This window comes from Alternaria infectoria, assembly GCF_024043175.1.
Source record: "Alternaria infectoria strain BMP 0036 chromosome Unknown scaffold_1, whole genome shotgun sequence".
Taxonomy (NCBI): Eukaryota; Fungi; Ascomycota; class Dothideomycetes; order Pleosporales; family Pleosporaceae; genus Alternaria; species Alternaria infectoria.
In genome coordinates this window covers 2324307-2350000 of record NW_026250690.1, presented here as the reverse complement: position 1 = coordinate 2350000, position 25694 = coordinate 2324307, and the positions used below count along the sequence as shown (strand labels likewise).

The 25694-nt window shown below is 49.5% G+C and overlaps 9 protein-coding genes and 1 non-coding gene across 10 annotated transcripts; 3 read left to right on the top strand and 7 right to left on the bottom strand.

The window, feature by feature from the left end:
- Positions 1-2882: 2882 nt before the first annotated feature.
- Positions 2883-4048, bottom strand: J4E92_000803 (uncharacterized protein; the record flags this gene model as incomplete). The annotated part of the gene is made up of 2 exons (XM_051492217.1): positions 2883-2888; positions 3140-4048. 2 exons carry the CDS (start codon positions 4046-4048, stop codon positions 2883-2885), a joined length of 915 nt encoding a protein of 304 aa, XP_051357729.1.
- A 1145-nt stretch (positions 4049-5193) lies between these two features.
- On the bottom strand, positions 5194-6732 carry J4E92_000802 (uncharacterized protein; the record flags this gene model as incomplete). Its single annotated transcript, XM_051492216.1, has 1 exon — positions 5194-6732. One exon carries the CDS (start codon positions 6730-6732, stop codon positions 5194-5196), a length of 1539 nt encoding a protein of 512 aa, XP_051357728.1.
- An 834-nt stretch (positions 6733-7566) lies between these two features.
- Positions 7567-9201, top strand: J4E92_000801 (uncharacterized protein; the record flags this gene model as incomplete). The annotated part of the gene is made up of 1 exon (XM_051492215.1): positions 7567-9201. One exon carries the CDS (start codon positions 7567-7569, stop codon positions 9199-9201), a length of 1635 nt encoding a protein of 544 aa, XP_051357727.1.
- Positions 9202-9814: 613 nt separating this feature from the next.
- On the bottom strand, positions 9815-10415 carry J4E92_000800 (uncharacterized protein; the record flags this gene model as incomplete). The annotated part of the gene is made up of 2 exons (XM_051492214.1): positions 9815-9861; positions 9983-10415. The coding sequence occupies 2 exons, from the start codon at positions 10413-10415 to the stop codon at positions 9815-9817; spliced, it is 480 nt and encodes a 159-aa protein (XP_051357726.1).
- Positions 10416-11110: 695 nt separating this feature from the next.
- J4E92_000799 (uncharacterized protein) lies at positions 11111-12122 on the bottom strand (the record flags this gene model as incomplete). The annotated part of the gene is made up of 2 exons (XM_051492213.1): positions 11111-11391; positions 11441-12122. The coding sequence occupies 2 exons, from the start codon at positions 12120-12122 to the stop codon at positions 11111-11113; spliced, it is 963 nt and encodes a 320-aa protein (XP_051357725.1).
- Positions 12123-12890: 768 nt separating this feature from the next.
- On the top strand, positions 12891-13475 carry J4E92_000798 (uncharacterized protein; the record flags this gene model as incomplete). Its single annotated transcript, XM_051492212.1, has 1 exon — positions 12891-13475. The coding sequence occupies one exon, from the start codon at positions 12891-12893 to the stop codon at positions 13473-13475; it is 585 nt and encodes a 194-aa protein (XP_051357724.1).
- Positions 13476-14392: 917 nt separating this feature from the next.
- On the bottom strand, positions 14393-18019 carry J4E92_000797 (uncharacterized protein; the record flags this gene model as incomplete). Its single annotated transcript, XM_051492211.1, has 1 exon — positions 14393-18019. One exon carries the CDS (start codon positions 18017-18019, stop codon positions 14393-14395), a length of 3627 nt encoding a protein of 1208 aa, XP_051357723.1.
- Positions 18020-18811: 792 nt separating this feature from the next.
- On the bottom strand, positions 18812-18909 carry J4E92_000796. The gene has a single exon. It is a non-coding gene; the product is annotated as a tRNA-Val (tRNA).
- A 2374-nt stretch (positions 18910-21283) lies between these two features.
- J4E92_000795 (uncharacterized protein) lies at positions 21284-21907 on the top strand (the record flags this gene model as incomplete). The annotated part of the gene is made up of 2 exons (XM_051492210.1): positions 21284-21485; positions 21564-21907. The coding sequence occupies 2 exons, from the start codon at positions 21284-21286 to the stop codon at positions 21905-21907; spliced, it is 546 nt and encodes a 181-aa protein (XP_051357722.1).
- Positions 21908-22938: 1031 nt separating this feature from the next.
- Positions 22939-24934, bottom strand: J4E92_000794 (uncharacterized protein; the record flags this gene model as incomplete). Its single annotated transcript, XM_051492209.1, has 4 exons — positions 22939-23693; positions 23744-24478; positions 24528-24658; positions 24717-24934. The coding sequence occupies 4 exons, from the start codon at positions 24932-24934 to the stop codon at positions 22939-22941; spliced, it is 1839 nt and encodes a 612-aa protein (XP_051357721.1).
- Positions 24935-25694: the final 760 nt, after the last annotated feature.

Sequence of the window (25694 nt, the reverse complement as noted above, 5' to 3'; positions counted from 1 at the left end):
TTATTTAAGAGTTTATCTATTAAACGCGTTATTAATTTAGACTATATCTTATTATTAATAATTTTATTAGATTTAGATATAAGATTAGAGTTATTAGACACTAAAAGAGAAATCTTAGCTAGATCTATATATATAGGCATAGTAATAGAAGGTAAAATTAAGCTAGAATCTATATTACTATTTAGCCTAAGATTAGTAAGAATCTATAGTAATATATTACGTAGAGTTATTATAAGAGAGTTAAATTTACTATTATATATATTAGTCTATATCTATAGTCTTTACTATATATAGAACGTAGAGTAATAGGTAATTATAAATAAATAAGCGTAGTATTATATCTATATACACTAGTAGAAGTAAAAGAGAAGATAGATAGATAATAAAATAGAGAATAGCTACTCTTAATAGATTCTGCGCTATAGTAAATATACTATAATAAACTAAACACTATATAGTAGCTAATAATAAATAACCTTTATCTACGTAACTACTTCTAATAATATATAATTATAACTATTAATAATTTAGATTATAGCTTTATTAATAAGCTAAGAGATACTCTTATATATAACTAAATAGAAGAAAGCTTTAAATATAAACACTATACTAGCGCTACTTTATAGCTAAATATATAAAGAGTTTATAAGTAGATTATTAAAGTAATTACTAATATAATTGCGTATCTTATACTAGGTCTTCTATACCTAAGGTAATATAGTACTAATATTAGTAGGCTAGTTAAGTTTAATATCTATTAGCTTATTAGGCTTTATATTAGTAGATAGATAATATTTAATATTAGAAAGCTAGTTAAGTTTAATATTAATACGCTAATTAGTTTTAACGTTATTAGGCTAGTTAAGATTAATATTAGTAGACTACTTAAGTGTATACGCAGAGAACTAGAGAGAGTAATTAGAAGATATTATAGTTAGCTTTAATAATAGTATAATAATTACTAATATTATAAGTAGATAAAAAGAAAAAGATCTAATATAAAAATAGAATTCTAGAAATCTATATCTCTATATAGTAAGATCTAGTAGTAAGATATTTTATTATAAAGAAAGAAATATACCTTTAACTTCTATAAAAGTATAGTCTTAGTTATATTAAAGCTATTTCTCTTAGTATATATAGTGTAAGATCTATCTAGATAGGTAAGCTCTAAGACCTTTTATAAGACTCTAAATACTTAAAAATATCTTATAAAATAAAGCGCTCTAAGAATAACTATAGTACTATAGTAATATACTATATACTTTAGTAAATAATATTAAAGCTATTATAATTATACTATATACTAAAGTATAATCTTAATAACTTAGCTTTACTAGAACTAGACTATAGTATAAGTAAAAGGCGTACTTTTTTATTTTTTATAGAATAAAGTAGTAAGCTAAGATACGCTAGTAGTAAAGTTATATATTAGAGTATATATTATAAAACTTATCTAGGTAGCTCTAAGATCTTTTTTAAAACTCTAGGCGTTTACTACTAGCTATAATATCTCTCTAAGACCTAGAAATATCTAATATAACTAAAACTTAAGCTCTAATAAGCTATATATATTTATATATAATTAGAATCTAATAGTAAGGTTATAGAGACTATATACGCTCTATAGGTTCTTATAAAGTTTACTATTAATTACTTTTATATATATTAACTCTAGATTAAATACTTTCTTTACTAGCTAGTAACGTAAATAACTATCTTAATAGATAGTAATTATAAGCTTACCTTAGAAGCTTACTACTCTCTTTTCTTTCTTCTCTATTATTATAATACTATTAACTATAGAGGTAAAGTAGGTACTTAAAGCGTTTCTTAGTAACTATAGCGTAAGTATCTATAATACCTAGACACCTTTATATTAGTAAGCTAACTATACTAGATAATTATAGCTCTTTACAAAATTCTATCTAGAAATCTTAATAAAACCTATAAAGGCGCTCTTAAGTAACTAGCTTACTATTACCTTTCTAAGCTTAGTAAAAGACTACTATATAAGAAAAGAAAGGTAGAAAATAATTATAGTAATAGATTAAGTAAAGGTTATAAAACTACTAAGAAAAGTAGAAAAAGCTTTTTTATTATAATACTAAACCTTCTACTACTATATCTCTATTTAGTAGTTAAAGCGTATCTATAATATTATAAAGTAGATATATATACTTTTCTATATACTAAGAAGCTTACTAATATAGCTAGTTATTATAGTGTAGATAGTAGTAGAGAGGTATTTATTCTTTAATATAGCTATACAAAGTCTTTAGATAGCTAGATTAGAATAAGTTATATTTAGTAGCTATTTATAATACTTATATAGTATAATATTATTAAGCTTATATAACCTAATTATACTAGAACCTAAATTAGTAGACTTATATAGAAATATCTTTATAAACTAATTATATCTATATATAGTATAAGTAAAAATATAAAAACTATTTTAATAAAAGATATAGTAAGTAAGCTAAAACTATAGTATAAACTTAGTAATAAGATTAATATCTTTATTACTTAGTTTAGCGTAGAGTATCTCTTCTTTCTAAATAATAGCTTAACGTAAAACTTATAAGTATACTATTTTTTAGTAAACTTATATACTAATATAACTAGCCTAAATAATAACTATAATACTTTTAGCGTCTACTATAATAAAGCTATATAGTATCTTTATAAATAGTTATACTTAAAGATACTACTTAACTAAAGTCTTATAGTATAGTAACTAAGCTACTATATTTAGAAGTTTTTACTTTACTTATTTAAGAACTTTACTAAAAAGAGAGAAGTAAAATAAGTTAATATAATAGTAGAAGTAGAAGTATAAGTAGATAAAGAGAATATAAAGAAGAATATATAAATAACTTTTATTTCTATATACTTTAGCAAAATAACTACTTATATATTCTTCTTAATTTATTTAGAAAAATAACATGCACTTTGTACATACGTTTTTAGTATTAGCGACGAGTGCATCTATCGCCGAGCTATGCGTGCTTGCATTCGCCGGAGTGACCCAAGGCCCTGCCCAGTTAACACTGAACACAGGTAAGCCGTCAACTGTCACCGCTCTATCTCGTTGCCAGATAGACCCCGCATTGACGCGAATAGCGTCTGCAAACACTTTTTCCGGTGCCACAGCGTGAAGTTTGGCCAGATTACGCATGAAGATGCCCTTGAACTGGGCGCCATCGGCACCACAGTCCGGCTCGCATTCGTCGTGTAGAACGCCATTTTCGTCCGCAAGTGCGACAAGCGCCGCATTCGCAATTTCCGATGCGAGAACGAGGTATGCGGAGTGGGGTGAGCTTGAAGCTTGGTAAAGCTCGACAAAACCTCCCAAGATTACACCCTGGTTGTATGACCAAACAGTCTTGTTGGTGTTGGCACAATCCTCCGTCAGTCCATCGTTGATTGTACCATGCTCGTTGATCATACCACTTCCAACGAACCAATTCAGACTTTTCTCCGCCCAATACAAGTACAGAGTCTTCTTTTTATCGTCGTGGACGCGGTTGGCCAGATGCGCAGCTGTACTGAAGAAGAGCTCATTAGCGATCGCGTTTACGTAGTCCCTTTCCCAATTCCAGTAGATACCGCCATAAGAGCAGTAAGTACCCCAGGTGCGCGATACAGCGAGGAATATGCCTTCCGCGAGAGTGAGATAAGCGGTATCGGCGGTGACGTCGTATGCATTGATCCAGGCTAACGCCCACCAGAGATCATCGTCGTAGTAGCCGTCCAGCCAGTCATAAGGATCTGGCCTGGTGGGATAGGACCCCCCATTATCGTACCAGCCAAGCGGATAGAATGTGTGAGGCTCGTTGGTATCCGGATCGAGTATCTTCGTGTACCCAGTCTGATGGCAAGTCGTGTTGCCGACAGTTGGCGTTGTGCTATAAGCACATAGCTCATCAATACTCGCGTCTGGATTTTTGATCGGCGCCTTTAGCAACGCAGTCGCAAAGACATTGCTTGCCAGGTCCTGCAATTCTTCGTCTTCAGTATCTGATTTCGCGTAGTCGCCAATCATTGTCATGATATTCGCACCATTCCACCACCCAGTCGACTCCCATAGGCCGGTAGTTGTGTTATACCACAATTGTAGAGCTTCAAGCGCGAGTTTCGTGCGCCCCTTGGGATCGAATACGTCGTTGCTGTTGCTTTGCGCAGATGCTTTAGTAATGAACATGAGGCTGGGAAGGAGCAGATGGAGGAAGGGTGTGGAAAGCATGGCGAATGCGGACTTTAGAAGCCGTACACCTTGAGGCTACGCGAAAGCGATGATACAAAACAATATTCCAGACGATGTTCAGGCTATGAACAACGTTTGAATAGTAAGCCAAGATGGGCGGGGCTTGCAAGTACCCTCCGTCGAAGTCCGAGAATGGCAACACCCGCATGCGCTAATGTACTTGCAAGAGCGAGCATACACAGGGTAAGCCGCGAAAGGCGGAGGCTGCGCCTATTCTCAAAAAGAAGATCCATGTGGTCTTACCTCTGAGCGAGCAACGGTACCTGCTTTCCATCAAGCTGGTGCGCATCCAGAGGTGCTGATAACTGATTGGCGAAAGAGAAGCGGGTCGAATGTACCATGCAGAGCGCATATACGACCCATCCGAGTTGATTTCCTATGGCACGCCATGTGCGCATGATGGAGTTTCGCACGAGAGCAGTACTTTGAAGGTCTTGGCGTCAAAGCAGCTCGAAGCATAAAATAGGGCTTTGAAGTAACGCGAATATGCGACCCAGAACTCAATAAAGGTGGTAAGACAACCTGGGTAATGTGCCTTGCATGTTTCGAGAAGCCAACTGCTTGTATAACACGGTGCAGGCAGCTTGAGGTACCCGTGACGAATACCCCGCTACCGACCACCTGGGGATCGACCAGACTAGACTAGCTGATGCCTGCCATCGCACCCATCGATCTTGACTAGAAATGGTCTGTGGAATCCCAACAGTAGATTGCTTCTTCGCAATGGGGATCCGACCGATGCGTGGGATGTGAGTGTTACGGCAGGTACACCCAACGATCTGGATTTGCAATGTTGTGTGACTACCACTCAGGTAAAGTTCCGCCTGCATGCTAGTAAGCCGTCGCGGGCATATAGGTTCCCGGTCGCACGTTCGCATTTGTTGTTTCGCCCTTGATACTCCGTCTTTGGCCGCTGCACATACTCAAGCGATCAAAATGTCATTGCCCAGATCTTTAACCTCTTCCACCCAACAGTTGCCGGCACCAGGTCCAGCTGAGTCCTTGAAACGCCAAATAGCCTCCAACACGCGCTTGGACGTGTGAAGATATCCCCAGAACATCTGCCCATAGAGTTCATCTAGTGTGTTCATGATCCACTCGCGCTGACTAGGGTCCTCCGACTCGGCACCAGCAAGGAACAATGGCCAACAGATAGATTTGAAGAGTGCATCTCCAGGCTCGAGATGCGAAATGTGGTTGACGACGTCGTCGGCGAGAGCGGTGAGGCTGACGAGGGCTGTGCCACTCGCGGGATCGAGAAGAGGATTGGTGGAAGGTAGTACACGAGCGAGATAGATGCAGACCGCCGATCGATGCGCGGAGGCTATTCGAATCCGTTTCTGTATGTCGTCGAAAGGCGATGCACGCTCAAACTCAAAAGACCATGCGATGGGATCGAAGTCGAGCGCGCGTTGCAGGAGTACACCCACCTGCTCTTGGAGATATATGGGCGTCGTGGTCTCAGAGGGCGACCCATGACTATCGGGCAATGCGAAGGATTCGAGCATTACACGCAACAACGGCCCAGGGCAAGAAAGGTAGTTGTTCGTCTCCGCGTACCGAAGAATAGGGTCCAACTCGATGGTCTCGGGAATCAATGCGGGAAGCGTCGTGAAGCTGAAAGTCGATCCGAGGATATGAAATACAAGAAAGTCTGAAAGAATCGTTTGGCGGAGCCTACTCATCGGCCGTTGTATATACTCGGGCTCACCCAGAAGTTTGATGAGCTTCAGCGCACCGTCCATGTGCACTTTCCACTTATCTCTGCCTGACTCTACCAGAGCATAGTTGACAAACAGCAGGATAGTGATCAATATGAGGTCAATGTTTGTGGTGTTCACACAAGTCACGCTCTTTGCAAGTAAGGAGAGCGCTTGCTGCTTCGCCACGAGTGCGTCTCTGTAGGACGACTTCAACGGACCTCCAAATCGGCTCACAGCTTGGTAATAAGCCATCACGGTCGGGCTCCGCTCGCCTTGGTAAGCTGACTGGCCCATGGGGTTGCGCGTAATGTTGAAGACGTGAAACGCCGAGTTTGCGACAATGATCTGCAAGAGCAGCGGGTAGGCAGAGGTCGCGGGGATGAGGTCGCGGATGGGATTCTGTCCAGGCTCATCGTACACAACCATGACTTCGCACAGCTGTGTTGCGAAGTGGTAGAGGTAGTATCGCGAGTTGCGATCGAGATCATTAACCAAAGGGTCTGTCATCTGTCGGTGCACGCCAGCAGTCATGGCCATGGTCTGATCTTGTTCCTGCGCGGACATGCGGGCAAATTCCGGTACCGATCCTGCGGGCACGATTTCATATTCGGTCTCCAGTACTTGGTGTTGTTGCGATGAGCCCTCGTGCTCCCACACCAACCTCGGCGGTACGTCGTGAGTCTTGGCTGCCCCTTCCGTCGCAGCTGCAGCACCACCAGCATCGTGCTCCATCTTCTCCTCATACCCCTTCCCCATCATCTTGCCCCGGCTCGCAACCCCGCGATTCCACACAAACAACTTGCCATAACCCAGACATTCCGTTCCGGCTGACAAACATTTCTGGCAGCTTGGCAGCGACCGGTCGCACCTCCATCGTCGCTTCCGGCAATTGTGGCACGCTTTGGTCGGAAGATTGAAGGGCGTCACGCTCATTGGATGGTCGCCATGCGAGATGTGTAGACGGTTGACTGTATTGAGGTGCGTGAGGTTTGGTGGGGTGGAGATCTTTCGCGTTGCTTGTGGCGGTCGAAGGGTCGGGTTCACTGGGTTACTAACGCCCTCAAGACTGATGTGGATGCAGGATTTCGTCACACCTGTCGGACTGCAGCTACAGAAACCGATGTTGACCGAGTGCGCAGCCCGAGGATGAAGCAAGCAAATCGCATGTCTCCCGGCGCTGACAAAGACGGGTTTAGGAGGGGAATTGCGCGCATGGTTCGCTTGACTTGCCGTTCGCCCCAGACCTCGATAGATCCGTCTAGGCTCGATGCAGCAGCCAAGACTCAATCTTTGCATCGACGGTCCACATCGTGACGGCTTTATGCTCAGACGTCACAGTCACCGCTAGGATTTGCCTTTGGCTGTATGCTCTGAGGCTCAGCACCCGAGTAAATGTCTTCCATTACACATAGCAACAATGTCCGCGGTCATTTCGGAGTCCGGAAACAACATATAGAAAGAATGAGACTGTGATGGAATTGGGTCGTCTTCAAAGTTTTTGCCATATCGACTCATAGGACAAAACATCTAGATGGCTTTATCATGACTTTCACTACACCTAATACCAGCCAGCCCGTCACGGGAACCACTACCATGTCCAACGACCCGATGGAGACTACCTCACATACCCCAAGCGACGCAATTCCATCCGACAATTCAGCCCCCATATTAGAAAAGGCCGAAGAAGGAAGCCCACCACAACATGGCGGCTCATACAGCCCATCCGACATCGAGCGACTCGGCCGCGAACGCCCCTCAGCCTTCCGCTCTCTCCCTCACGAGCTAGGTTTCTGCTTCGCCCTCCTAGGCTCCATGTTCGTAGCCGAGTACATGATCTCCGGCTTCAACATCCTGTTGCCCGACCTGACCTCCGCTCTCGATATACCCTCCAACGCGCAGACATGGCCAGCCTCCGTCTTCTCTCTGGTAACAGGAGCCTTCCTACTGCCTTTCGGCCGGCTGTCTGACATGTTTGGAGGATACATTGTCTTCAACATCGGGTTGGCTTGGTTCTTGATCTGGTCGATCATAGCCGGCTTCTCACAAAACTATGTCATGCTTATCGTATGTCGAGCGCTGCAGGGTTTCGGTCCTGCGGCCTTCTTGCCGAGCGGTATCATGCTGCTGGGTTCTATCTACCGTCCTGGGCCGCGCAAGAACCTCGTCTTCAGCTTGTACGGTGCTTTTGCGCCAGTTGGCTTCTTTACTGGCATCTTTTTCGCTGGTGTCGCTGCACAGTTCATGAGTTGGGGCTGGTTCTTCTGGATAGGATCGATCATCCTCGCTATCGTGGCCGTTGCGTCGTACCTTTGCATTCCCAACCCGAGAGAAGAGAAAGAGAAGGCGAAACAGGAAGGAAAGGGGGTGAAGATGGATTGGTGGGGCACAGCAACTGTAGTGCCAGGTTTGGTCCTAGTGGTCTTTGCACTCACGGATGGAAGCCATGCACCACAAGGATGGGCGACACCTTATATACCCGTCACTTTTGTCATCGGTTGGGTCTTCCTGGGTTTATTCGTTTACATCGAAGGCTGGGTCGCTGAACAGCCTCTCCTACCTCCTGATCTATTCCGTGTCAAGGGTATGAAGCCACTCGCGCTTGCGCTGTTCTTCCAGTACGGCACCTTCGGAATCTTCATCTTCTATGCGAGCTTCTATATCGAGCAGGTTGCCGGCGCCAGTCCGCTACTTACCGCCGCATGGTTCACACCTATGTGCGTTGGTGGATTGATATTGGCGACCGTTGGCGGCCTTATCCTGCATCTGCTACCGGGTCGCATCCTCCTTCTTGTCAGTGGCACCGCATATATCTTATCGACGCTTCTATTCGCCATCCTCCCTGTTGACTTCAACTACTGGGCCTACATCTTCCCCGCTATGATCTGCGCTACACTCGGTATCGACATCACCTACAACGTCGCCAACATCTTCATCACAACGTCGCTACCAAAAGCGCGTCAAGGACTAGCGGGGTCCTTCATGAACTCTTTACTGTTCTTGGGTATCGCGGTCTTCCTTTCGTTTGCAGATCTAGCGGTCAGTGAAACGGAGGAGAGGGGACGAAGGGGGAGTTACAAGGTAGCCTTTTGGCTTGCGACTGCGCTTTCTGGCGCGGGCTTGATCATCATGTTCTTGGGCGTTAAAATCGGCAAAGCGAAGAGTGATTTGACTCTTGATGAGAGGGAAGAGCTGGAGAACGAGTTGGTGAGAAGGAACACGAATGAGTAAAGTGATCTTGTAGAGTTTCATTGCCACTACTTCAGCGCTGGAAACTACAGTCGACATCGTCGCGCAAATCCTGAATCCCATGGCCACGATACCCATCAATGACTGATCTCCTCTTCACCTGGTGCCGCAGTCTTGTACGCCTTACGATATATCGACGACGCCATAACACGCGGAAGTCCTTCGCCTATGGCAGTATCGTCATGTACAAGGCGGTTTCGCACTTCGTGCACGTTCCCGCCACTCGGTATACCGCGCTTTCGGCAGAGTGCTGCTGCTCTGTAGTAATCGAGGTCCGTGTAGTCCGAGTTACCGTGCAGAGGCTGTAGTGGTACAACGGTGCGAGCTTGCATTGAGCGCGGGGTCGACGACCGTGAAGGGGATATAGAGATCAAGATCGCTTGGTCGGGTGCAATTCCAGAATGCAGATCGGGCTCTACTCGGCTTAGGCGTTTGCGCGTGGGGCTGCTAAATGGTGTCGCCGTAGGCAGGGCGTCTGAGGGTAGGAGATCCGGAGTGTATTGGAATTGCGCTATTCGTTGCTTGAACGATGGTGGGGTTGCAGTTGGCAGAGTTTCTCTGATAGGTGAATTCGAAAAGTGCTTCGAAGCGTTGGCTACAAATGCTTGTGTGTTTCCCTTCGGGTGATGATCGGTACGGCGCCTGTGTCTCGTGATTGTGGGAGATGCAGAATTGTCGGATGAACTGTGATCTATCTCGCTGGTATCGCCGATGTGTTAACTTCGCGTAGCGGCTCCTGGCGCTCCATTGTGGCGGTGGGTACCTTGAGTGCACGGCAGTAAGTCCCTGCTGTTATCATCGACCTGATGTCCAGTTGGGTGACCCCAGAGATCGATGCGTCCCGCCCAGTAGTCTTCCAAAACCCTATTTTGTGCCTCGTCTCTGCTTCTCCGGTGTTTCATAGCAGTCTGCATAGCTGGTAGCTCGTCCGCGTCCTCTCCCGTGTAGTCTGGATGGGCCGCGAGGTAGTCTGTTGTATACCTGACGCTGTGGACGTCGGATTTGGGGTTGGGTTTCGACAGCTCCGCGACCATGTGCTCGTCGATCACGCCGGCGTTCCATAGGTGTTGAGCATGTGCGGATAGCAAGGCTTTCTCAGTCGCTGCGTGGCTGTCACCATAGACAGAGCGACTTGGCTCGACCGGCGTGTCTGGGGCGGCTTCCGGTGTCGGTTTGAGCTTCTTTCTAGGCGGCATTGTTCTAGGGCGAGATAAAGGGAAGGCTGATCCCGATCCGAGTGTGCGTGTGGCCTGGCTTGCTGTGTCCGTAACGATGAATTGGCGGTAAGCGACGTGAGTTCGGGAGACAAACAAGAATGCTGCATGTAGAAAGGTAGCAATAAAATGACGTAGCGGGACAAGACTTGTGCAGAAGTGAAAGGGTCGCGTCCACGAAGTTCCAAAGTTGCTTGTGCAACATGTTAGACGCAATGACAATGGAGAACCATTCTGTCCACACTAAATAACGACATGTTCTTTTGTATTCAGGATGCTCGGCTAAGCCTCACTGATCCCGAAATCGACGTTCAATAGTGGGAGTGGTGGATAGTGCAATATGCGCTGCTGGTATGTAGTGTTCATGGCTTCAACATTTGAATCTACACGGCCCTAAGAATTGCCGAACATGTCACCGAGTTAGTAGGTATGAGTCAAGTGTCGGGCGGCCATGGCTACGAAGAGGTGAGTGTACACGGGGTGTCGTAATAGTGCTGATTAGGATGAGACGACTGTCGAACGAAAGACAGACCGACTTTCGTCGACGCGACTGACGCTTGCCTTATTGAGACTAAATCAAACGCGTCGCGTCCGCCAACCCGGGTCTCCACCAATTGCCTCATGTCTCGCATTCCATTTTGGCTGTTCTGGCCTCGCTGAGCGATAAAATGTTTGAATCAGTCCAGAAAATTGCCTCCAGTCTTGGCAAGTACTTCGTCGTAGTAGCTTTGGAAAGCCAGCCATCCCTTCTCAGGCGTCCCAACCTGCTTATATGTCTCGGCAGCCTCGCTGTCCGGTATGATCTTGGGCTTGTGTCCACTTCCAGCGGCCGCTGCGTCTACGAGGAGTTGTGCTTGACACGTCTTGTCGAGGGAGAGGAACCAGAAGGCTGCTTCGTCGACGGACTTGCCCACGGTGAGTATGCCGTGGTTTTGGAGAATAGCTGCTTTGCCGTCACCTGTGCAAGTGATCAGTAGCGTACAGTATGAATGTAGACGGGGCCATACCTAAGGCATCCGCAATCCTCTCGCCCTCTTCGCTGGCCAGCACGACTCCGCCAAACTGGTTGTATACGCCGTGGCTCTTGTAAAAGCGGATGCTGTCCTGAGTGATCATGTCCAGTTCCCTACCAAAGGCGCTAAAGGCCTTGCCATGTACGCTATGCGCATGACAGGCTGCATGTACGTCTGGCCGTCGCTTGTGTATGGCGCTGTGAATGGCAAAAGCCGCCGCATTGATGGGCTGGTCGCCGTGCACCACCTCGCCTTCCTCGTTCACCAGTATCAGATCCGACACGCGTATCAGGGAGAAATGCGCCGACAATGGGTTGAGCCAGAAATGGTCGGTGAGTATTGGGTCGCGCACGCTGATATGGCCGGCGACACCTTCGTCGAACCCGCGCGATGCAAAGATGCGATAGGCAGCCGCGAGATGCTGTTTACGGTAGAGGCGTTCGTCTTCGAGGCGTTCAAAGGCTGGGTATTTGCGGACTTTGAGGGCCTTGCCCGCCTTGGTCCGGCCCATGGCTGCTACCGTCTGGTTGTCATTGCTTTCGGCGTGATCGACCCGCGTGCCTGCCGCAACGGACGCGTGCAGGTCCTTGGACGACGTTGTGAGCGCCCGAGTAATGCGCGGTTGTTGGAGGCAGTGCCGCACAAGTGACCAAGGAAGAAGGCGAGCTGTAGACATGGTCAGTACGGTAGGTTAGCAATCTACGGCAGTTGAAGAGTGCAACGGCTTCCCCGCCGGGTATGACATGACGGATAGTTCGCTGCGCATCCCTGGGAGTCACTGGACGCGATTGGTGAGCTTCGCAAGAGAGGAGAAGATGGGTATCGGAGGTCAGGCCGAGGCTTGATGGGAGATGACATAAGCGGAACTCGCTGCCTCTCCAACACCAGAGCATTGTCGACTCTCGATTACCTCGATAGACTGACATTGCTGGAGTCGCCTTACAGCCATCTTTGCGTGCATTTCTTGCAAACAATACGCATTCTTCCGGATGGCACTGGAGAAGAATATGGACGCGACAAAGTGCAAAGCGCCCGTCCATCGGAATGCCACCAAATGACATAGAGGATGACCGCGGAGACAACAGTTGTTTCTGTCACCGATCTGTTGTCTCCCATCTATAATGTCTCACTAACTGGATTACATGAAGTCTAGGTCTGTCAAGCTGTTATGAGATGAGCGTAGTAAACCCTTCTGCGCCTGCCCTTTCACTCCCAGTCGCGGCCGCGCCTATCGCACAACAACACGCTACTGCTCTACTCCTTCCCTTCTCACCCGCTCACTCACCGCACAAACTCCGTCGCCTCCAGGCAGCTGGGCCCACTTCCATGTCAGACTGGCGCCTGCGCACTATATCATTTCGCCTGCCCCTGCCCTCATCAACGCCCTGCCACGCTTCCACTTCCAACAGCAACCCGAGAATCAGCGCAATCAACCACGGCCAACATGAGGTGCACCTTCTCTCTCTTCTGCGCCTTCATTGCGCTTCTCGCGCTTTCTCTCGCAGCTCCGGACGCCATCGACGCTCAAGAAGTGTCGACTCTTGCTACTTCTTCCGTGCAAGCAATTCCCCAAGAATCATCGATTCTTGGTACTTCTCCCGCCTCAGCTAGTTCCCAGATATCACCAGAAGATATCCCCTCCGAAGGCGATTTGCTCGCCGAGCTCCATGGCTTCACTAGCACAAACATAACGTTGTCGACTGCCAGCTCCGACGTTCACGTTGCCGATGTCGAGGAACAGTGGAAGCATCTCAAAGGCTGGTATCGTGTTGATGTTCGCCTCGGCAAGGGAGCTACCCACGCTGGAACTTTCCAACAGGGACGGATGTATGAACGCATCTACTCAATCCTCAAGAAGTGCAAAAAAGGATCTACCATAGACGACTGCTCTATTCGCAATGCGGTTTTCCGGGATGGAGACAACAATTATCGAACAGACTCGGCGCTCGTTCTCGAGATTGAGCACGAGTACTTCAATCCGGATTTACCAGATCTCCAGGACTTGGGAGTAAGCGTTGCCGTACTCTAAGTGGTCATGTTCAAGGGCTAACACATGTATAGTACCGTATGATGGCTAGCGTGTACCAGAAGATGACTGAAGTACCACGGAACTGCTTCAGAATCGGCGATTTTAAAGACAACAGCGGTGGTGACAGAGACTTGTTCTTTTGCTCCGTCCCGGCCGAGGCGTTGATAGTATACCCGACCAACGGAGGCCCAGTTCAGATGGTTCTCATGATCAAACTGGAATGGGATCACAAGACTTCCGATTGGACCTACGAATGTGATGGTAAATCGGACAAGGGCGTTGCAGAATACGCGACCCAACCATTCCGCAATGGTTTCAATGAAGAAATCGCCAAGATGCACGGATGGAGAGCAGACCGAGTTACCCCCTTCGTCGACTGTTATTCCCTCGGATGCTTCTACTATGATCCGAAAAACGATGGAAAGACATGGGATGAGCAAAATGTAAAATGTACACCGCGACGGGATCCGATAGGGTGTACTAAGGACGAGGGTGGTCCCAAGCCTGAATACCATTGTCCTCCAAAGTACCCTGGATGATGGAGCATGCTCCACTGAAAGCCACAACATCGTGGAGCTGGCGATCCCACTTCCTGGAATCCGAAAGTGAAGGGGCAGCTTATACTAAGATGTCGAGGTCGAGTCGGGCAGCCAAGGGCAGTGGTAGCAGTACTCTTACTGTAGTGTAGTTTCAGATAGCTTATAGCAGTAATGAGAATCTCGTTTGTATCAATATTGTCATGATCAGGATGCCTCGAAGGTGACTTCTGCCTTGACGTAATCAGCTCTACGGGGCTGGCAAACATTGAACAAGCAGAACATATGAGATGAGGTTGGGATGCGAATGGTCTGTGACTTTATGCTATCTCATTCAGTGCATGCATTAATCGTTTCGATAGCAAAGCCGTCTTACACCGTCTAGTCACCTCCCGAGACAAGCAAACTCTGCATATCCACCATGCCGTGTCCACGATCGTACAATAGTCTACGCCCACGATGGAGTGGGAACTCCGCAACTACCATGATCGCGATACTCTTTACATGAGCCTCTTCCAGTAGATGAAGCACCGCACAAAGAGTCTCGCCCGTCGACAGTACATCGTCCACGACTACGACCGAGTCGGAGCCGATAATCGCGTTTCGCTCTATCTCGATGCGCTTTCCAATCTTTGCTTGGTTAGGAGCTTGGGAAGAGATATACGATGCGTTCTTCATGACCGAAATGGTAGGTGGCGGAAGCTTGCCAGCCTCGCGAATGGGCACCAGAGGCACGTCTACCAGCGATGCTAATGCCGGTGCAAAGACGAGACCGCCTACCTCGCAACATACAATGGCATCGACGTTGGCCCAGCATCCAGTGAAGTGACTTTGTAGTAGTGATGCGCAAAGAGCAAGGCCGCCTGGCTGCTGCGAGATTCCGAGTACATGTCGGAACTGGATGCCCGGCTTGGGGAAATTCGGGATTGAACGTACCATATCGGCCAGTCGTTGTAGGTCATTATGCACGAAGGGAAGTATGGAGGCCTCGGCAAACTCTCGTATCGCGCCGTTTCCTGGTGTGTCGTTGACGAAGGTCAGATTTGGACGATGTCGCGGAGCTGTCAAGTCAGTCGTCTTCTCGGTGCGTACCCCACGAGCAACCCGTGAGGCTTCGTTGATATCAACACGGACTTCGATCACTCTGCTCGCCGCCACTAGATGGGAGAATGATGCGACAGGTGCCTCATCTCTCATCCCCGTGATGAACAGAACATCAACATCTGCACTTGCCGCATTGTGGACAACTTCGAGAAAGTGTTCTTCCGGCAGTCGGGGTCGTTCCTGGATTTGTTTCTCGTAGAAGGCTGTCAGCGCTGGACGGTGTTGATCCTTATATGCACGATCGTCTAGAAGGCGGCGGAAGTCGTTACCAGTCGCGTCGGCGAACTCGCGTTTCGTGACGTCGCTGATGCGTATAGCTTGCGCGCGAAGACCATGCGTTGAAGAAGAAGGGTTACTGTCATGTTCAGAGAAAATGGCGACCCATTCGCCGGCGCAGTAGTCCTTGCCGGCGCCGTGTTCGCCGGTAACAAGAATGATGAGTTTGGGCAACGGGGGCTTCGGCAACGGACAGGCCCACGCCAACACGTTCCGTGGATCCATCAGGCGTTTGAGACGACCGAGGCGCACGGTATTCGGCCCGAACGCCTTCTCCGCCAGCACTGCATCTCGGGGGTCAGGTCCAAGGTCCGCTCCGTACGTGCCCCTGCTTAACGGCAGCAAGCTATCGACAACGTCGTACACCCACTGCACCGAAGCATGCGCATCACGACTGCCATCCTCATCCCGAGGCCACACCCCGGTGATGACGCAAGCGAAATCCCAGTCTCGACACCCAAACGCAGTCGCTTCGGGTGCGACCTCGCCAGCCTTCCCACCGCCATGCAGCAGATGGAGGTAACAGAGCGGCGACGGACGAGAATCGACCGCTGAGACTAGGCGACGAGCGATTATCGACCTTCCAATGTCCTTGAAAAATACGCAACGCTTGAAAGATGACGTCTTGCCGTTGCCATGCCCCCCGTGCATCGCAGACATGTACATCTCGGCTTCGAACGCTTTTACACCATTTAAGATATTGGTGTCGCTAGCGGTTCCCCATATATCGCCTTTGCGCTTTGACATGATAGTCGTCGGCGATGGGGAAGATGCATCGATCGCGGCGAACGTTGTGATCCCAAGGTTGAGTCGTTCATCCTCCCAATACAGGTATGCGTCGGCGGAACAGAACTCGCTGCATCCATTTGCGACTATCTCGTCGAACTCCCGAAGTTTGCGTTTGGCTTCGGCATTGTCGCTCAGAGGGATTACCCAGTTTCGCGTGGCAAACGAGTGGGCGTTATAGGCGCGAAGTGTTACGCTGAGTACGATACCAAAGTTCGTGCCGGCACCTTGCAGTGCCCAAAGGATGTCAGTATCATTCTCTGGAAGATGAGCCTCCTTGGGAAGGTGCTCGCTTGGCACACGACCGACATAGAAGATCTCTCCGGAAGCCACACTGATGAGTACGGCGCCGACAATGTTGTCGCAGGTGAGCCCGTACAGCCTTGTAAGATGGCCTATACCACCCTGTAGCCAGAGTCCGGCTCCAACACTTGGGCGAGATCCTAGAGGTACAGTGAGGCCCTCATCGAGAGCCTTGCTGATGATATCGACTGTCTTGCATCCAGCACCAGCGACTACAAGTGAAGTGAAGGCAATGTCTTGGTCCTCTACATCCCCAACCCTTTTGAGTACATGTACGGAGTCGAAAGCACTCATGTCGATTGCCACCACATTGGATCTGCGGCAATGTGCGCTGTGTCCTCCACCGACAACAGTCAGGCCAAGGCCGTGCTTGAGTGCCCACCGGACGCAATCTTGCACCTTCTCAATACTATCTGGCCTGACGATAGCGGCGGGGCGTTGGAGACGAGCTTGCTGGTTCTTCACCGGGTTCTCTTCTAGTATCGGACCCACACACATCTCCAGTTCCTCCACTTTGTCTGCGTGGTGATTAAAAGCCAACATGACTTCAGGTGCGGAGAATAGAAGGGTTGCGGGATGGTCGTCATCACGGCGGGCAAGATCACGACATAGCTTTCGCCAGTCTACTAGAACAGTGTTGTCTTCGTCGGTGTCTTGCATGGTAAAGCCAGCGACAAAAGATGCGAAGATATCCAGTGCGTCATCGTCATCTGCTACGCCGACGAAACCGGTGGGATGGGAAGCCGAATGGTGGCAGGCCAAGCCGTCGATGTGAAAGATACCCTCACGACGGAAGACTGCGACGATTCCACCCTCGAGGAGCATTTTCAACGCATGCTTGATGAAATGGTCTTGCGGCTTCATACCGTACATGCTGTGACAAAAGAGAACGATGTCGTACTTCTCGATATCGGCACCACTCGGCGTGTCACAATCCGGATCGAAACGAGTACGGTAGATGACAGGATTACTCTCCAAGCAAGGAAACGGAGCTTTTGAGGTCGTATCCGTCTTCTCATGATCCTGCAACCACTTTCCCAGCTTCAGAGCATACAAGGCATTGGGTTCAAAAGCGGTGTACTTCCCAATCCTCTTTCGCAAGCTTCTATGTAGATGCCCGAGAATGCTCTTGGGGCCCGGGCCGATCTCCAGAACCGAGATCAACTTATTTGATTGGTGTGCAGGAGCTAGGAGGTAGGATAGTTCTGGGATGATGAAGTCGCGGTAGATCGCCCAACTGGGTCCTTGGACGAAGGTTTCGAAGCCTGCCGCATATTGTTCGTCGGTCAAGGGCTCCCTGGAAGAGGTGACGGAAGGTTTGATGTTGGCGCTTCGCACTAAGGCTTTCTTGAGATAGTCGAGCGTGGCCATAATAGCTGGCGGCGACGCACGAGTACGCTGAAGATCTTTGCAATGACAGTATTGATACGAGCTTGAGCTGAGTTGGAATGAGAGTGCTACTCGACCAGCTGGGGACCGGATGGGATTTGTGCGGACTACGTTGTTTGCCAACACAGCGGTCGCAGCGGTAATACACATGTCTGCTCTGCCTTGATGCACATATCCGCCCGTCGGAGGTAGGCGACATCGGTAGTGCACGTCTGCTATATGCAGAAAGATGTTTGATTACCTTGGATACTGTAATACGTGTGGATCGGACGTATTACTGCATTTTGTTATTCGATACCCGATAGACAGAGGTGAACGTGTCTTTCGCAAAGAATCTCACAGATTGCGATCTATCCAGTTTTGTGCTCAGAGACCTACATAGAACGATCGGCAAACATTTCCATGTGAAGAGTGCCGAGCCGAACAAGGACGTCGCGCTTAAGATCCCGAGATGTACAATACTCATGATCGTGGAGTTTGCCGTGTAGTATGCTTTGTGCTACGAGTACAAGATTGTTCGCGTTATTGCACCGCTCGCATCTAAGGATTGCTATCTAGTTTAGTGGTGATGGATTCTGACAGCGAGAGCATTCTTGGCCCTCTATCCAGGCAAATATGCAAAGCCTCCAGTCCTGGAGACTACGATAGTGGCGGGTATGAGGCAAAAATAGCTCCACAACCTTAAGCATACGCCAACAGCATCGTGATCAGCATCTCCTTGAGACAGCGAGTTCGAAAAAAAAGAGGCGGTTTCGAAGGTGCTAAATTCCAAAGCTTTTAGATCCAGAGGATCTACTCCAAAGATTTTAGATCCTGGGATCAATACCAAAGATTTTGGAGGGGCCAATTCCAAAGGTAACACCAAAGGGGTGGGTATCAAAGAGGGGTATTATGAAGCCCTCAATACCACACCGGTAACGTAACACCAAATCGCCAGTATCATGATTCATCGGAGGTTTGAACTCCGGACCTTCAGTGTACTAACAGGCTTTTGAGGGCCTTTGTTAGACTGACGTGATAACCAACTACACCAACGAACCGTTATTGATGAAAGACGGCAAAAAAAGTTGGATTTTGTTAGCCACCGGTTTACTCCCAGGAGACAAGCTCAGCCCTCGTAGCAAGCTGTATATACGCTGGCGATACGATAAAATGCTGTGGTGCGGGGCAAGAAGCTGAACCAGTTTTCTTCCGTCGTGGGTCAAAGTGGTTCGCCCCACCAAAGGCTACCATGGTGTGATAGAATGGAGTATAGTCGTAATAGGTTCGTTTGACATACAATCGGGTATGCAAACATGTGTGGCTAGTCCGAGTATGTTTGTGTTGTTCATCGCGAACCATCAACGAGTTGCCCGACCGAACTTTGAGCGTTGGGTCTGTGAGAACACCGCTGGACTCGCATCCATAACTAAACGCTTGCTTCTGCTTCTAGCTGAAGAGAGCTTAGTTGTTCGGAGCGAGTGCTGTCGAGACAGAAATTCGCGTTTGTGGAGGAATATGCTGCCGCACCAAGAATGCCATTGTTGCCTCAGACTTTTCTGCGCGACTTGACGCTAACAAGATCAATTACCAAGCTCAGCGACGGCTTGGGAGCGGGTAGCTGCCAGCTAGCAAACAGACAGGCGGGCAGTCTGCATCGCGCGACGCGGCTGGAAGCTACCGTCCGGGCGGAAGCTGTAACGTGGCTTGGTACAGCTGGGCGACCAACGACTTCCGCTGACCGCGCATCGAGCAAGCGTAGTCGACGTGATATTGGCTGTTTCGCGCCCGTAGTCGCGATAATAGATCGAACAAGATATGGGATACTCTGCGCGTGGTGTTGAGCGGGTGTGTAGTTGTCGGGGCTGTAGCTGTTCTGGACGCGTCCACGCGTGCCCAGGAGATCGCGGAGCGGGATTAGCAACGCCGACAGTAGCAAACCTCCGTGCCCCTACGTCTTCCTCATCGTTCACTCTTCACCATGAGTCCAGTCTTCATGCCGCTGAAGAAGCCAAGCTGCGCGTAAGATTACAGCCAAGAACATATCGATCGACTCCAGCGCATCTAGGCTGTGGGCTGCAGCACAGTCCCGCTCGAGCAAGCACACGTCAGCTGCACGCGCGCACCGTTCCTCACGACAAGTACCATGACAAGCAGCGTTCCGAGACCGACGCTGTGCTTCCTGCATGAGTCTGGAGACGATGCGAATCCAGCGACGTCCCCGCCGGCCAAGACATCGATTTGTCGCACCTCCGTAGGAGTTCCAGCCACGGGGTAGCGCACTAAGGCCGATCTGGAAACCACAGCCTAAAAGCAGACCACATCTCAAACCTCGCATCGCGTCTCTAAGGCTGCGACCCCAGCACTTGGCTCCGCTCAGGTATCTACAACTCCACTTGTTCAAGACGCCAAGTGTTGCGATCAAGGCTTGCCCCTTCCAAGCTCATCGCCGAGCCCTGTCAGTCTGGCCCCTTTGCCCCAGACGAACGCTGTGGAGGAGGTCTGCCTAAGGGTCGCATCTTGCTCGTGCGCGCCTGAAAATCCGGCGATCGATGCTCATTGAGGTAGACAACCCCTCGATTCGCCCCTTCGGCCACCTCCTGTATACCGCCGCTACTTGGCAAGTCAGCGTGAACGAGAAGCTATAGGCTTGGTGCTCTAAGCATTACCCAGTCTTCTTCTACCACTGTCAGGGCTTTAGATTTGGGCTTGGCCAGACTTCAAGCAGTCGAAAGGACTTGTGTGGTACGCGTCAGTGTTCGGAAGATCAGTACTCCAAGACCCATTATTGGGCCCCAGTGTGACAAGTGCACCGTTCACTCAACATGCAGTTAACCTCATGTGCCTCAGGCAGATCGCTCTCTCCACGTGCACTCGAAGAGGAACTCATCCATGACCACGTCGAGGCCTGGACTAATCACACGGCTCAGGATCGTGGTCACTGACCCACTTGCAGTACCAGAACCATGCATTAGCCCCGGTAACTAAGGACGCTCCCCAGGCTTATCCGACCTTGGCTCCGCATCACAAAAGTTTTGACCCAACATCAAACAGCGGGAGAAGCTTGGCATGGCCATCGAAGGCAAAGCTCTGCCGTGGTATGCTTGCCGCTACTTGGCGTAGCCTCAAGAAAGTTTCATGCCTTGACAGTTATGGTTAATTCATCTTGGCAGGTAACGACGGTGGGCCTGCGATACCACGACTATGGAGACTATGGAGACTCTGTGGTTTGCGTATAAGAAGACAGTAAACCCACTTCTTCTATTCTCCAGTCCGGTCACTCACTTCATTTCACTACCAACTAGTATTCACTTCTGTCGCCGGGCGACTTCTATCACTTAGTACATTTTTTGATCATCTAATCGTTCATCGAACCTCAATCATCCACCACTACTTTACCACCTAATCGAAAGATCCAACCACCCAACCGACAACATGCTTCCTCAACACGTTCTCTTCGCGCTCGTCGCCACCGTCGCTGCCGTCCCCCTTAACATCAACTTGGGTGCCTACTCGCCTGCCCTGGTAGTCGGTGATGGAGAGATCTCGCTAGGATCAACAGAATCAGCTTCAGAGTTGATGTCTACGCTCGCTTCGGGAGCCGCAGCCAACGCCGGTGGGGAGGGCGCAGCACAAGGTCAGCAAGAACAACCGGCCGCCGAACAGCCCGCAGCTGAAGGCGAGCAAGCTCAAGAACAACCAGCTGAAGGAGAAGCAGCTAAACGATCCAACCTTCGCCGCGCCGTCAACGACATCATCAGCAAGCGTGCTCCCGTCGAGCCCAAGATGGCCGCCGTAGAGGAGGCCATGCAATGGATCAAGCGCGACCTCGCTGGCTTCAACGCTGCTCTCGGCTACGCCAAGGAGGCCCAGAAGGACATGCCCAAGGTCGAGATGGGCACTGAGAACGCCGGTGTCGGTCTTCTCGTCAACCCCGGTGTCAACGTTCCCAAGGACTCTGCCGCCGCTGGCGCCCCTGCTGAGAAGCGCAAGCGCGATGAGGTCGTCGAGGAGGAGGACGCACCCAAGATGACTTTGGTCGCCATCACCGAAGTTTGAGCACTATACCCGACTTTGCATTTCAGCTAGCACATCCTTCCTTCAAAAGACATCACGCGCCATGGGAGGAGGAGTTATACACGACAGTCATGTCACAAGCTCGATCTTGTATGTTCCGAGCGCGAGTTTTCTTTTCAGCAAGCATCAGCAGGATCACGCGTACTGCGGACCGGAAGATGAGGAGTTTTGGATAACGGTATTGATGGATGGATGGACGAACAAGGCAATGGAAGATGAGATAAAACGTCGCAAGATTTCAATAAAGTACTATTTGATCAGACCTCAGCTCCAACATGCCTTCTCACCAACACAACAGCATCCTTTTTCCTACAATTCGCGAGGTGAGTCCACTGTTCTCTCACTTCCAACTCAGTTGCTCGGATCCCGCCGCTGCACGACTCATTCCACCAACACCCATTGACATTGCATCCGCATTTCCCGCCTTGGGCGTTTTACTCTCGTCGCCATCAGGAATCCACAAAGAATACCGACGTCTCTAGTCTCAAGTCGCATTAAAGTCTCAGTAACGTAACTTACAGCTCTTGGCAACGCCGCGGGTTCAGGGTCCAGGGTCCCGGGTGCGGAGCGTGAAACACGGCCCTGTCGCGTGGTCTGTGCGGTCGGAATGGCCTGGCGAGGCTGCCGGCGGGCGGCTGGGGGCAAACTTCGCTTTCTCCAGTGCCGAACAATTCGATTGTGTTTTTGAATCTGTGGACTGTGAAGATTGGACACTTTGACTGTAGAATTTGCTGGCTGACCTTCGCGGTCTTACCGAGGTAGTTGGCTTTGAATCGTGTGGAAGTCGCAACTCAAACAGTTTGGCATTGACATTCGGAGTTGATCGCCGAGGCAATTAGAAGAGCGGAATCAGTAATCAGATGTGTGCGATACATGGCACGGAATGCCTTCGTCTTGGTTGCGTTTCCGCTTCTTCGATTTTCGCTTTCTAGGATTCTACCAAGCATGGCAATCCAAAGCAATTAATGTAGATATACTCGCGTTGTCAAAATGATATGCCAACACGTACGTGCCTACCGTTTCCAAAATCGCCAACTCTTCGCTTTCTCCCTCTTCTCAGCACTACCGATGACGTTACCAACGACCTTCTGATCCATCTGATCCAACTTGTAGTTTTTGAGACAAAATGTCAACGGCACGATAGGCGCTGCGCAGCAAAGAGCTCCAATGAGTAGGTACCGCATCGTCTCTTGGTACGCTCGGTTGATAGCAATACGGACGGGGGATCCAGCAGGGTATGTGACGTAATCTGCTGCGACTAAGAGACTGCCGTAGATAGTCGAATAATCCGCCACGTTCTCCGCGGGAAGGTACTGTTGCAGTTTGGCGGGGATGTAGGTCGACCAGATGGCACCTGAGATGGCAGATCCTACTGCGCCTCCGACTTCGAGGATAGTTAGCCAGACTGTTGTTGCGGCTGCAACCTGTTGATGGGAGGCTGAGGCCTGGACAGCGAGTTGGACAGGGACGTTCAGGAAGCCTCCGCCAATTCCGATGGCGATTTGGGTGCCAACGAGAGTGCCGGTAGATGCGTCTTCGGTCCGGTATGCCAACATAAGGCCCATGCCCATCAGGTAGATGGCTGCGCCCAAGGTTGTGTAGTACTTATAATGTGCTGTGTACTTGATGAGAAGTGATACTACGATTGATGAGACGGTGGAAGCGAAGGTGAAGGTTCGTGTGATGTATCCGGCTGTGGAGGGAGATTGGCCCTGGACAATCTGGAGGTAAGAGCTGAAGTATGGGAAGACCGACATGTAAAATGCCACTGTTTCATTCGTTAGCGTTAAGCTATAATACTGTTTGCATGGTGCTTACTGAAGTAGAAAAATGCGATCAGAACACCGGCGATGATCGTTCTTTCTTTGAAGAGGTTTGGTGGAAAGAATGCCTTTGGTGCTAACTTCTTGCTCGTCTCCCACAGTGGGAACGCAAGAAGCAGTACGCCGCCGATGACTAGCATGGCGATCATACTCCCATTACTCCACCCACCACTTGCGCCTGGAGCCAGTGTAAGTGGCAACAAGATGAGTGCTATGGCTGCCGCGAACAATAACAGGCCAGATCCATCTATGTCGATCCAGATGTTCTTCAGGACCTGGAGTGTATTGTGCCCGTGGAATGGACTGGGGACATCAAAACCCAAGCTCTTTGCACGTCGCTGGTTCATAAAAAGACTAACAGCCAGTGGGATGAAGCAAACCGGAAGGATGATAGCCCAGATACCGTATCCCCATCTCCACGTAGTGTTGTTCAGGATCGCTTCTCCAACTTCTGCTCCAGCAAATGTAGTCCAAAGAAAGGGAACGTCGAACAAGGTGGAGAAAAGAGCGCGATTGAGCAGATCCGTAGTATCGGCGACGAAGATTTGTTGCAAAACTCCCAGACCGTTGAAACCGGCGGCCCAGAAGATTTGGGCTCCTGCGAAAGTTTGCACATTATTGGATCCAGCTTGCATACAATACCCGATTGTGTAGAGGAATATGGTAATGGTAAATGATTCGAGACGTCCAAAGACATCGGCAATCTTTCCCATTGGCGGTTTGATGACCGCTGGACGTAGTTAGTCGCTGCGCTGAGTATGGCGGAACGAGGAACGTACCGGCTACGACACCCTGCACTACATAGATTGTGGAGACGAGTGAATGCAGGGCAAAGGCACTCGTGGCATATGGCATCAAGAGACTAGTGACCTGTATCTCGAGGGACGTAACATTGGCGATAAGTAGAAGTCTGCATTGGATTTAGTATAGAGAGACCCTTCTGATTAAAAGCGATCGTGATGACGTACGTGACGTAGGCGACGATGAGCGAAGTCTTCGTCCACGCCTTGCTCACAGCTTCAATGCGCTTCACGCCAGCCTGAGCCGAATGCTCGCTCGAAGTATCATCACTTGGCGACCGCTCGCGGTTGTAGTCGATATCCTTGCCGAAGTTGCCGCGATCAGTCTCGTTGTGGACAACATCGGTCGGGCTTGTCGCCTCTCCAGGTCTCAATGAATGGCGCATGATCGCGTCCAATTCTGCAGGAGGATGTCGAAGTCGCAGTATGCGAGATGCATCCAAGATAACGGCACGGCGGAGGGAACTACTTTATCTGATCGGCCCTGCGTCGCTACATTGCTGATGCGCGCAGGCGGCTGGGCTGCCGTGTCGTGCTATTGGCACACTTATTCCTCGCCAAGTGCAGTGGTGGCATGGCGAGAGGCACACACCCACGCGACAGTACCACGAGGAAGTCCGCGGGTCTGTGCAATGACACCATGGCTTGCCCGAGGACCACATACTTGGGTTCAATAGCCTGTAGCTAGCGATAAGGCAGATCTAATCTGATCCGTTCCAGGCGTTGAATGCTTCTTGGCGTGGAATTGTGGTGTCTTGGAGTTCCCGTGTTACGTCAATGCTGAACCGCGAACAAATTTTTGCTTGGGGTGGCCTGAATAAGTCGACGCTGGCGGTCGGTCACGCCGATGCGCTCACCTCATAAACTTTTCGGCACTGCTACGTCGTTTACACTGCAGCTGTCAGCGCCAAATCGGGTTCCGTCGCGAACTCAGCGCGGTGCAACGCCGCACAAGGCTGACTGGATACGAATCAGGTCTCTTTCCGATGACACCTTCCTTTGCGGATGCTGCCAGCACAGAGGTGAGAATTGTGTAAGTCAAAATGGAGTTGCACTGACGTTCGCGGGATGAATGTTGAGGAGGCTGGGATGAAGCCTGCTGCAAATCCCGACGCGTGCACGTGGCGCGACTTACAGAGAGCGTCT